The 12,706-nt window shown below is 43.3% G+C and overlaps 1 protein-coding gene across 6 annotated transcripts in view; it reads right to left on the bottom strand.

The window, feature by feature from the left end:
- Nucleotides 1-5,029: 5,029 nt before the first annotated feature.
- The window catches only part of PDE10A (phosphodiesterase 10A), a 587,662-nt gene continuing 579,985 nt past the window's right edge, over nt 5,030-12,706 (bottom strand). For all 6 annotated transcript variants that reach the window (XM_032407504.1, XM_032407502.1, XM_032407503.1 and 3 more), the window contains one exon: nt 5,030-12,323. In XM_032407504.1, coding sequence (XP_032263395.1) covers nt 12,206-12,323 — 118 coding nt within the window. In that variant the 3' untranslated portion in view covers nt 5,030-12,205. The remainder of the gene's footprint in view (nt 12,324-12,706) is intronic.

Below are 12,706 nucleotides of genomic sequence, written 5' to 3'. Positions count from 1 at the left end.
CCGCACCCCCGCCGCACCCCGCTGGCCCCCTCTGCCCCCCCCCGCCGCCCCGCCCACAGAGACGCACGCTGTCCTCCCTCACTGGCCGCACGAGTCCTTAGAACACACCGAGAAGGTTCACACTCAACACCGGGAGGATGGTGAGAATCTTAGGAATTCTTTCTAGCGGCCCCAAACTTATATGATGGCAGGACTTTCTTGTCCTGTTTTCCAAGGTACAACTCTGATGAGGCCTGTTGCTTTAAACAAAGCTGAATTCGTCTGATTCCCTTTCTAAAGCTCTTTGTCTTTTAAATGACACCAGCACAGCTGCTTCGGGGAGGATTCCTGGGTGAGGCAGAGCGAGGTGCTGTTTGCTCCGTCCTGGGGGGACGTCCCTTGTCCACTCCCACTTCTGGGGAGGGGCGTGACGCAGGCAGCGGCAGACTTGGCAATGACTCTGCTTTCTGGAATTGGCGTTTGTTCCGGAGAACAATGGCTTGCGAGGAGGTGTGCGGGGGCGAAGAGAGCCTCGGCAGGGGAGAAGCAGAACCCAAGGAGGGGAAGCCCGAAGCTTGAGACCCGATGGGGGACCGGGGCTCTCCCTGACCCCCCAGCTCTGGACGCACCCGGAGCCGAGCAGGAGATCCGAGCGGACCCCGAATATCCAGGGGGGCCCCTGAGAGTGCCCCGCACTGGTCCCGCTCCCGGGCTGCCCGGGACGCGTGGCACATCGTGCGGGACCAGCGCGGAGCCGAGCAGAGAGGTCTGCCCTGCTCGCAAACCCGGGGACTCTCACACCAACTTGAGGAGTCCCTGCTGACCCATGAGAGGAAGTCCCCCCAGCCCACCCCAGCCAGCGGGAAGGGGCTTAGGACTCAGATCTGAGCTGTGAACGTTTGCCATTGTTATATTCCTGTATTATAGAGTAAACCTCACACACAGTACCTGTGTCGTGTACTCTTTCCAACAAGAACAGTAGAATGGACAACCCCATACCCAACCGCCCAGATCCAAAACTTCACATTCGGACTTACTTGCTTTATCGCTCTGTCCATCCTTTTGCGGAAACTTTTAAGTCAGTAGCAGACATCATGAGTCTTTATCCCTAACTACTTGAGCACACATCTGAAATAAAGTCCTTCTCCAGAACCACAGGCCATTATTACACCTAAAATCAAGTCCTTACCTATTGTATTCAAATTTCCCAAATCATCCTCAAAATATTGACTATAGCTCTATTTTAAAACAAAAATCCATGCATTTAGCTGTTATGTCTTTATTTAAACAGCTTTAATGATATATAATTTACATACCATACAACTCACCCATCTAATTGTACAGCTCAGTGGTTCTTAGTAGCCTCACAGAGTTGTTGTGCTCCCTTCATCTAAAACAGTCCCACTTTTTCATTTTTTTAAGGACACTAACATTTGGTGACCAGACCATTTGTCTTGTCAACCACCCACCTGAGGGGTTTGTCTGGCTATTTCCTTTTGCGCTGTGGTTGAACTTGCCCACTGGCCTGGGTGGTCTATAAAGTGGAGGTTGGGTGTAAGGCTTGCTTATGTTTAGTGTGGACAGTAAGAACAGTTCATGGACGGTGATCTGTACCTTCCCTTTTCAGGAATGTGAAATTGGATCCCTTCATTGTGGGAGAAGGGGTTACCACATGTCTTGTTGCCATGAGAGTAGGTCTTTTCTTTTGTGATTGGGGACTCTGCTGTGAGGTGACACTTGATTCCCCAGGAAACTTCTCCTCTAGGGGCACTCCCTGCATGAGTCCACCTCATGCCTTTCACAGCGATGAGATATCATTCTGTAAAAAAAGAGCTTTCCTTCATCAACTTGGGACTTCCCCTTTCATCACCTTCCAAGAAAGGAGTTGGTGTGGGACTCACCTCCAAAACCACCTAATGAATTCAGTCCTTTTAATTTGAGTCTCATTATGGGCATAAAGAATTATATCTATCCAATGTAATCAATGACACTCATTGTGCTTTTATTGAGATATAACCAGTTAACATCCATGAAACACCCTTTTGAAGTGTATATTCAGTGGTTTGTGGCACAATCACAATTGAATGGTTTGTGGTATGCTCACAGTTGTGCGTCCACCACCACTCTCTGCCTGGGGGACAATTTGTCCTTCTGCAACAAAGCCCCACACCTGAGCAGTGACTCTCCATCTCCCCCCAGCCCCTGGCAACCACTAACCTATTTTTCTGTCTATGATTTTGCCGGCTCCAAACATTTCATTTAAGGGAATCATACAGTATATCATCTCTTGTGATGTGTTGGTGCTTCATTCCTTTTTGTGACTGAGTGATATTGGACAGAACACTCTGGGGTATCCCTTCATCATGTGATGGATACTTGGATTGCGTCTGCTTTCTGGATATTATGAGTAATGCTGCTATGAACATTTGTGCACAACTTTTTTGTAAACCTAGGTTTTCGTTTCTCTTGGATATATAACTAGGGGAGAATGCTGGGTTACATGCAAACTTTATGTTTAACACTTTGAGGAACTTCCACACTTTTCCCAAGTGGCTGCACGGTCTCACAATCCCACAAGAAACACGTGATGGTCGCGGGTTTCTCCACATCTTCACCAACACTTGTTATGGTCTGTCTTTTTTGTTTTAGTCATTCCCGTGGGTGTGAATGTGGTATGGCATTATGGTTTTGGTTTGCATTTCCTTAATAACTAATGATGTTGAATGCCTTTTCCTGTGCTTATTGGCCATTATATATATATATATATATATATATATATCACTTTGGAGAAATGTCTATTCAATCCTTTGTCTATTTTTTAATTGGGTTATTTGTCTTTTTATTGTTGAGGGCTTTTTAAAAAAGATTTTATTAATTTATTTGAGAGAGAGCACACAGGAGCAGGGGTAGGGGCAGACAGAGAGGGAGAAGCAGGCTCCCCATGAGCAGGGAGCCTGACTGGGGGGGGCGCTGGATCCCAGGACCCCAGGATCCTGACCTAAGCCGAAGGCAGATGCTTAACCAACTGAGCCACACAGGGGCCCCTCCCTCAGGTTTTAAATCAGTCTGGCTGAAAACCTTTCTCCTGTGCTGTTGCCCTCCTGAGGACTAGGTGTGGCCACAGAAAGGTTCGGTCAGCTAAAGTGAGCTGAGGAGCAGGGAGTGAGGCGGGACCCTCATGGCACTGCCCTGCCCAGACGGGCGACTGTTGCAATGTCCTCACTGGTTCTTGACCTTGGCCACCTGACCTCAGTGATGTTCCGGAGCCAGCCTGCACTTTGGTGAGTTGGTTTCCCGGAGGCAGTGTGACCCCATGTGCCCCCCCAGCCACATAGTATGTGTTGCCAACCATCAGCAGAGGGGGGAGGTGTGGGCTTAGCCCACCTGGTCACCTCCAGCAGCCCTTGTTCATTTTTGTCCCCTTGTCACACCAGATGCGATTTGAGACTTCCCACTCTCTCCAAGCTCTAGGAAAAAGCAGGCATGAGGATCCTCCTAATCAGATTCCCAAAACTGATCAGGGGGCTTCCTCCCCTGCCCACCTCCCGCCCACCATGGTTCTCCCCCTTGTGGACAGCACCCTGGCCCTCCTGGTGGCTGCACATTCACACCTCAACTGCTTTCTTTTCTACATTCCTTCCTTCCCCAGTCCAGGCGACCCTTAGTGCTGGGCACAGAAAACCTGAAAACATCTTGTTTCAGTAGACTGTCAGCTTATAAATAGCCTCGAAAGCTTTTTTTCCTCAAGATTTCATCTGCTATGAGTTTCTGAATCTCATTTTGAAACTGCGTACCTGTGTTGGTCAAGATGCACCCTTTGGGAACAGATCCTGAAGAAGGCACATTTCAGGACAGCATGGTGCTTATGCGGGAGTCTCTGAATGCTGGCTGGCCTGCTTTCTTAGGTTCTAGCTACTTCACCTGTTTTTCACAGTCCTCATCTTAAAGTGGGGGTGATAACATGCGTCATTCAGAGAGTCGTTGTGAGCACTGAATTGGCAGGAGGGCTTGGCAAACATACAGGCTCGACTCAGTTTGGGCGACTGGGCATTGCAGCCCGGTTCCCGCGGCAGGGGATCAGAGGGAACGTGTTCAGGAGGAGCAGATTACTGACCGAGAGGAACAGATTCTCAAACATAGGAGGTAACATTTGAGTTTCCAAGGATGAGCCAATGAAGCAGAGAACAGAGTACGAGGTTAGGGACATGGGATGCTCAAAGGACAGATGTGCATTCATGTGACTGAGCCACAGGAGGGGGGGACGGGGCTGTAGGAGATGTGCCCAGAGTGCCAACTGATGGACTTTAACAATTCATTCTGTACTAAGTAAGGGCCCAGCAGAAGGTCATTGGCAGATTTCTAGGGGGAGAATTGTCAAAAATAACTAGGCTCCAAAGCCAATTTACATTTTTAGAAACTTAAAAAAAGAATCGGTTGGGCATAAGGAGGCAAGATAGCTTTCTTCAAATAATTGAAAGTTTGTCAGATAAAAAAGGGAGCGGACTTATCCATGTGCTGTAAGCCAGTATCTTGGAATAGAAATTATAAAGCTATAGATTTCAGGACAACTTCAGATAGAACCTTCTGGCAACCAGAGCTGTCAAACAGTGGTCCGGTTTGCATTACAGTGGTCTGTCCCCCACCCCTGGAGCATGAAGTCAGATGACTATCAGACATGGCAAGTACAAGATCGTGCGTTGCTGGTGGAAGGCGGAACCAATGCCCAACAGTCATGATTTCACGTGGACAAAACTCAGTAACTCAGAAGGCTTTGGAAATGGGGTGTTTTGATGCATGCTTTTTTTAGTTAATGCAAGGGTAAGCAGGTAAATATTATTTTCTTTAAAAAAAAAGATTTTATTTATTTGAGACAGAGAGAGAACGTGAGAGAGAGAGAGAGAACACAAGCAGGGGCAGAGGCAGAGGGAGAAGCAGGCTTCCCGCCAAGCAAGGAGCCCGATGCGGGGCTCGATCCCAGGACCCTGGGACCATGACCTGAGCCGAAGGCAGACGCTTAACCCACTGAGCCACCCCAAGGACCCTCAGGCTTTGGTATTCTTATGAGAACGGCATCAAGTCTGCACTACTGGGAACATATTTAAGAATCGTCTTGTTAGAAGTGTGAGATTTTCAGGTGTATAGATGTGTGGCTCCATCTCTCTGGAACTATGACGGTGCAGACAGGAATCTCAGAGCTGGTGCACAGGAAGGAATGGCGAAGCTGTGAAGGCTTCCAGGAGACGAAGCAGTCGATTCCAAACCCACGGAAATGTGTCCTGCCTTCTGCTCCTAATTCCCTCCTTCCACCTTCCACACATCAAGTGCCCAGTGGGCATACTGAACGCATGTTGGCTTGATACGTATTGCTTTTCAGGGTTCCTTTTGCTTCAGGACGTAGATACGATGGGGAAATGTTCCTCTCCTCAAAGCTCTCGAGTTACAGAGGGTTGATGGAAAAATCAGACATGTACATAATTAAGGATTCAAATTAAGATCGTCTCTACAGAGTACCAATCTGCAACATGAGTTGCCAAATAAGTTTATGGATATATTAATTCATGAAATTCGTTTTAGCACAGTCAACATTTTATTCGGTTTCACAGGAAATGAATACTTTAACAAAACTCCTGTCTACAACGCATACAGTGCTATGCACTCTGAGGGCTTTCCATTAGTGAGGGTTGGCGCCGCGGGAGAATTCCATTTTAGGGGCTGTCTACGCTTCTGTCTAATTAACAAGACTGTGGACTCTCTTATTTAACAATGTAACAGGTCTTTATTCCAGGAAACTTTTACTTTGTTTACTCCCAAATTTAGTTCTAATACGTTTATGGTGAGGGAGGGTCTGTGGATACAAATGAAGTTCTGACTTTTTGTTCTTAAATATTTACCACCTGATGGTAAGCAGGGATAGCCACATAAACACAATTTCTTTAAGCTGAGTTGTCAAGGTAAAGCCATGAGTATACTTATCGTGGAACACAGGTGATGTGAGGTTTAACCCAGAACGTTTTCTTTACTGTAACAGAGAGAATCCCAAGACTTACACACATAAGCATGCATACAACCGGAGTCCTTCCTGCTCTTGGCCACGTGAATCTGGATGGTTCCGGGGGCCCCTGGAGGCCAGGGGAGCTATTTCAGGAGTCCTAGAGTCAGCACTCCAAGCCACTAGCTTTGGAATCTGAAGCACTCGTTCTAAAAGACCAGCTTCTCCCACATAGTCTCCAAAGCTTTAAAATTATACAGTGGAGTTAATAAATCATGTTACACAAGTTAACATCGTCGGTTGTCTCGTCCTCTCTGCTTGGAAATGGCAGAAGCAGACTCACCCCATCAAGCCCACGTGAACTCGGCGCTTCCACGCGGACAAGGCGCGCAGCGCGGGCACACAGTCTGACGGCGCCGTTGCATCTCCTCCTCAACAGACGGAACATCTCTTACCTTCCCCGCAAATGAGAGCAAATGATAAACGTGAAAAATGATATTTTAAAAACTCTGTATTCAATTATTCACACCAAAGGATATCCATTAAAATTATGAACATCTCTACATATATTTCATGTATCATACATATATATATACTTTGTATGTATAGTTACATATCGACAAAAAATTCCTTGCTGCCCTAAGCATGTAAGTAAAACAAAGCTAGATTTTGCAGCGTAACACCCATATATGCATATCTACTGGCAGTTTGAATTATGAATTTATTTACAAGTTGCCTCGGTTATAATAAATGATTACTGTTCTATTATACAAACATAATGGTAAAGGTTTCTTTTAAATACAAAGACTGCAAATGAATACATGAAAAATTACACACATGTACAGTATTTATAATTTATAAATGCAAAGTTAAGACCTCTTTAAATTATTGCACTTGTGCATTTTACAAAGATTTTTATATGTCATACATATAAAATAATTGTTTTAAGTTTGCTAACTCATCAACTATAATAAAGTCGGATATTATTTACTTGAAATTCTTTCTCCTTCCAAAAGAGAGCCCACTAAAACTTTGGACACAGATCCATCAACTCTGCAAATCGGTCTATTAAGTGCATTGTATTTTGGACAGCTTATAACCCATCTTACACCTTGGCAGTATGGGGTCAGCACGATCACCGCCGGCAAACTTGTGGGTACCTTAACTAGGTAGGGATATAGGATCTCTTTTGTTCCTATGGACTTGTAAAGAAAGCCACCTTTTCTTTTCAGAAAGATTCAAGATGCTGCATATCTATAAATTTTGGTAAATTTCACAGTGTTTGGGCAAGCACATTTTTTTCACATGGGTCACTGGGTTGGGTCTGGTGAATAGGTCGGGGCATTGTATAGAAATACCTTCTCCAGATCAATCTGTTGAACTTTCAATGTGCACACCAAAGGCATGCATAGAACATACACCATACAATAGATCTATGGGAAAAAATACTCCTCTATGGCATTTACACTGGGTGTTGGAGAGATGGCCCAGGACTGGGTATTATTCAAGTGGCTAAAGGAAAAACAAAAGCTGCAACACCCATGGTCTAATAGTATTCCAGGTGAGCTGGAGGATCAGATGATACACTTTGCAACCTTCATTTGCAGTAGGAATAAAAATTTTCCATTTACACTTCTGCAAATACATAGTACCTCAAAATTATCAGCTGACACCTGACATGTGTAAACTGACTTCTCTACTTGACATACTGGATTCAGATCTTAACTTGCAGGTCGGGTCCTTGGACGACACTGACCCACGCCCCGCCCCCAGCAGAGGCACACTTGGGTCTGCACACGTTCGGTTACCAATTGCTCATACTCGCTGTAAAGCGAGGTCCAACTATGCATGAGGCAAACAGTACTGCTATCCACTGTGGGGTCGGGGGGGGGGGGGAACCTAGCAAGTGAGTGAAGACAGTAATGTTTCTTTGAATTTGAAATATTGTTTCTTGGGAAACATTAATGTCTTTCTCTTCATCCCACCCTTTTAATTTAGAACCAGAACACCACTGAAACTTCTCTCCTTTTTGCTATTTTTACCATCACAGAAATGCATCTAATGCTTCAGACAACCAAAATATCCAGTACAAAAAAAGACAAAAAACAGAAAGGGTATAGTACTGCATTGGGAATCACTAATTTAAACTTAAGATTAAGTGCCTAAAGAAATGGGCAGAATGTGTATCAGGGTAGATACTTGTGCAAAGGTAAAATAGAACAGCCATGCGCTGCTGACAAGCAGGGGAAGGGGAGGGGGGACAAGAACCGCCAGCATACTCGGTTAATTTACATTTTACAGAGATTTTAAAGTCAGGCAATAAAAGGGATACATTAATGTGACTAAATAAGTCTTTAAAGAATTAAAACCCTAAATAAAATCAGTAAAGTGTAGAAAGCAAACACATGTCTGAAATAGATAAAGGTTAGAAGTGATTTTCAAAATCTAAATCATGCATATGTACCTGAAACCCAACAAAATCATACCCACCATAACTGCGTCACAGTTCTTGGAAGTTCTTGCAAAAAAGACTGCATCTGTACGGTTCATTGGTTATAGTCATCAGGGTATGTGTGAATGACATCAAATAAAGGATAGAAGTCTGATGAGGAGAGAATGGTCCTATCCTTTCAATTTGATCCAATTAACCATGGACATGTCCCTTTAAATGTTTTTAATTCTAGTTAAGCAAGAAAGGCAAAATAACAAATATATGAACAAAGAAGTAAAATTACAGTATTTAAAATAAAGGCACAGGCCAAGGCATGGTGATAATTTAGTCTGATTAAAGCTCAAACCTTAATTTTGAGATAAAAGACCAGAAACATAATATCCAAACTAAATCTATTAAAAAATCCAGGTGGCTAAGGATTTATGCATCTATGTGTATCATGTACAAACATATCTAGTGTGCCTGAACATACCAATAAAGCAAAGTCACTGAGGTTGTACAAAATTAAAAAAAATCTAAAGCTATCTAAAAAGCATGCTAAGAAGAGGAAACCTACACTGAACAAATCCAGTTTCAAAGTAGTTCTGTTTGTGTCGCTGTGAGAACAAGTCACCTCCAGTGGTACCATATCAACTGCGCAGATGCCTTCCCACTGAGGAAGAGTCCAGGACGGGGACGGCTACGCTAAGTAATTCCGCTTGGTCTCTCTTCCATGACCGGTTTCTGACGAGCCCCGTAGAGATAGTGAGAGCTGGGAAGTGGATCTCAATCCTGGCCCCAGGAAAAGGGCCGTTTTTGAGAATTACTTTCCACATCCATTTTATTTAAGTTTTCCTAATTAACTAAATCAAAGTCAACTATTAATTAATAAGATGCTTGCAATTTTTAGAGTTTTATTCTGCTGCCTAAATTCAATATTTCATGTTGTTGGCATGCATTTCCAAGAAAATTTCTAGTTAAAAAATATATACTCACTGTCTCTGGGAAGATAATGGAATAACTGCATTTGACAATAAAACTTTGTCCATTATAAATCAGCACAACCAATAAAAACTTCCACAAATCAAACATTCTACATATACTCACAGCTGGCTACCAAATTTATACTGAACAGGAAAATTTTGGCCCAATCTAAAATACTGCCTTAATGAGAAACTTGTTAAAACTTTTGGTAATAAAAACCATCTGCCCTTTCAAGAAAAGATCTGGGAGAAAGATGAGAACAGAGCTCAAAAGTTTGTCTGCTAAGTATATCTGCCCCAATATAAAAATACTCCTAACTGCATTTTTTCCCAAAGCAGATTATTGACTAAATATCACTGCATCTTGGGCCCATTTTAGGTAAATGTATGATTCCTAAGTAGATTTTAAGAATACTAACAGTTCACATTAGAATACAGTCCTTCCTTTGTTCAAACTTTGCTTTGATTATGACAATATTTCAAGAGAAATCAACTAACCAATAAACCCACGTATGGTTCTTTGGAAAACTGTTCATAGTACAATGTCAATAATATAAGAAATCTGGCTCTATCGAAATAAGAGAATTTTCTGTAGTAATTTTAGAAAAGCAACCTTAAAAAGCAAAAATAGCCATAAGATTCCCTCCCTTCAGGACTCTTTTCTATATCAAAAAGCAAAATTCATGCATCCTTTTAAGATCCTTTTAATTAAACAATCGCCAGTGGTATTTCCTCCCAACCACCTTGCGATTCGGTGGAGTTCCATTACACGACTACTAACTCTTGGAATTGAAGTTCGATTTGGTGGGTCCAGTTTCATAAATCTGAGTTCAGAAAAACATGCAACATTTTAGAATTCAATTCTATAAATGCACCAACATGAAAAAGGACATTTTCTGCTCACATTTTCCAATACACAAAAAAATCAGGTTTTGAAGAATGAGGCCGATTTTTACTTTCTATAGATGTGTTTGCATCTCTATCCCTTATACATACGTACTTTTGTACTATGTATGTCTAGCCACAGTGGTATTTCTCTCTTTAGATATTTCATTTTACCTCATATTGTATAATTACAATAGCAAATGGAGTGCCAGGGAGGGAAGATGGCAACTTTCAGAAGCCCACAGGGAAATTGAACACATAGTGTTAATTCTAAAATAAGAACAATGTTTCTATATAGCTAACTCTGCTACAACTTAAATCATGTTGTAGGAACATCTGATTTCTTTTTTGCAAAAAACCATATGAATAACAATGTGTACAGTATTGAATATGTAAAAGAATATTTTAAAAATTTATTTTATCAAAAGTAATATTCCAGTTTCCTGCCAAGTGAATAGCAGATAAGCTGTCTGTTATGGATCTGCTGATCACTTCTTGAGACTCTAGTTCTCTCATTCCTTCAGGTCAGGACTAACCACAGCTCTGGAGGTGACCTCGCCATTGTGCTAAAAATCTCGACAGCTCTAATGTGCACCAGAAGTGACTGGCTTATAATCCTTGTAGGAAGGGGTCCAGACTACTACTTTTGCGTATTTTTTCGCAACACTTACATGGTAGAGTAATATTAGTCTACTAAAAATTATACAGAAGACTGTCCAAACTACAGGTTTGGATATAGATGCTTGACACTGGAGCAGAGGAGAGAGAACAGAAATGCGCCACGATGTGTTCGCACTGCGCTCTCCTATTTCCTGTCGTGGACAGAGTGCTTCAGGAAATGTGACTGAGGAGCACAAAGCAGGGGGCAAACTGGGGGATGGGTGCAGCAGAGCAAAGTAAAAATTACACAAGACTTAAATTTTATGGTTTAATTTGATTTTAAGAGAAATGTATGGTATTTTAATTAAATAATCCGTAGAATAAACCTCTCATTTTGAATGTGAGTCTAAAATTTTGCAATGACACCAAGTGAAAATATAAAGAAATCATTATTAAAATTCACATTTGACATCCCATAAGACCTGTCTGTTAAGAAAAATTCATATGCCTTGCCTTTGTTTGTTCTTTACACAAAGTGTTTAGAAAATTTGCCTACAATGAAGAAAGAAATAAAAAATATTCTTTGACATTTTTTGAATTGATACTTGGAATTTTGAGATTTATTCTGATGTATATCTGCATCTCTTCTCAAGAGGATACAAAGTCTACCTCCTTTAGTGTTAGATCTATTCACCCAAGCCCTTTAGTATAAACTTAGAGAATACACTTTTCGTCCACCTAACTTCTAATTCATGAGGCTCTGAGACAAGAATCTATTCTCCATCACTGATTGCAGAAAGACACCTCTTACTGTCACCTCGATGACACTCGTCCTGAGGCCATGCTACAGTTCACGCTAATTTACGAGGTCACACACGAACATTCACAATAGTAATGTGTAAAAATTCCTATTTATAACCAACAACATCAAAGCAACATTGGTGTTAAAGCCAAAGTACAATATCATAATAGTACCATTTTAACCCCTCACTAGAAAGATACAATGGAAAAGTACCCCCTTCTGAATAATTCTTGTCCATTCCCACTAAGGCCTCAGCAACGTGAGCCTGTTAAAAAAGGCCAGTTCACAAGACAAATGGAGTCCCTCGGATGGCTGATTTCTGGCCACGGGGTGGTCCTGGATGATCACTGTCTCTGACGCGTCACAGAGGAGACTGGTGGGGAGTCGTCGGCTTGACGTGTTTCCTTGATGTTACCTTCTTCGAGAGGCTTGTGTCCTAGTTACCAGGTGTAGGTTTCCCCCCGTGAAAATAAAAGGAAGAAAAGTCAAAGAAGCAGGACGAGCATGTCTAGGTGGGACAGCTCATCGAGTGGCCGTCAGTCATCGATCTTCACAGGCAGCTTCTCCGAGGGCCCGTGGGCCCCTGGCTGGGATGAGATCCACACCGCACTCTCCTCCCCTCGGATCACCTTCTCCCACTGGCTGAGGTTATTCCTAAGGATAAAAGATGCGGGGACAAGGGTGTTTAAGAAGGATTTCTGGGCTCAGTCTCAAACATTAAGCACCCTCTGCCCCCCCGCCCCCGAGGTATAGCCGAGCACGATGGCCTTCTGGTGCCCTTCTGAGGCCGACGAGGACCAGCCTTCTGTGGCCGGGCAGGGTCCCAGCACGTCTCCCTGACGTGGTCCTGCAGCACATTCTGTGGCCAGCAAGGCTGGGGAGGGGGGCCACCTTGTCCAGGAGCTCCAAACGACGGGGGCAACAGGAGAGCTCAGCTCAGGACACACCATCTCGTAATCAGTGAGAAAGGACGACCTGGAAAGGGGCACAAGCCACAGGGTGCACTAGCCAGGAGCATGGAGGTAAATGGGGAGGAA

The sequence above is a fragment of the Phoca vitulina genome, unplaced genomic scaffold (assembly GCF_004348235.1).
Source record: "Phoca vitulina isolate PV1807 unplaced genomic scaffold, GSC_HSeal_1.0 scaffold9, whole genome shotgun sequence".
Lineage (NCBI taxonomy): Eukaryota > Metazoa > Chordata > Mammalia > Carnivora > Phocidae > Phoca > Phoca vitulina.
Note: the sequence above shows the minus strand (reverse complement) of the source record. Positions and strands in the feature narration are given on the sequence as shown.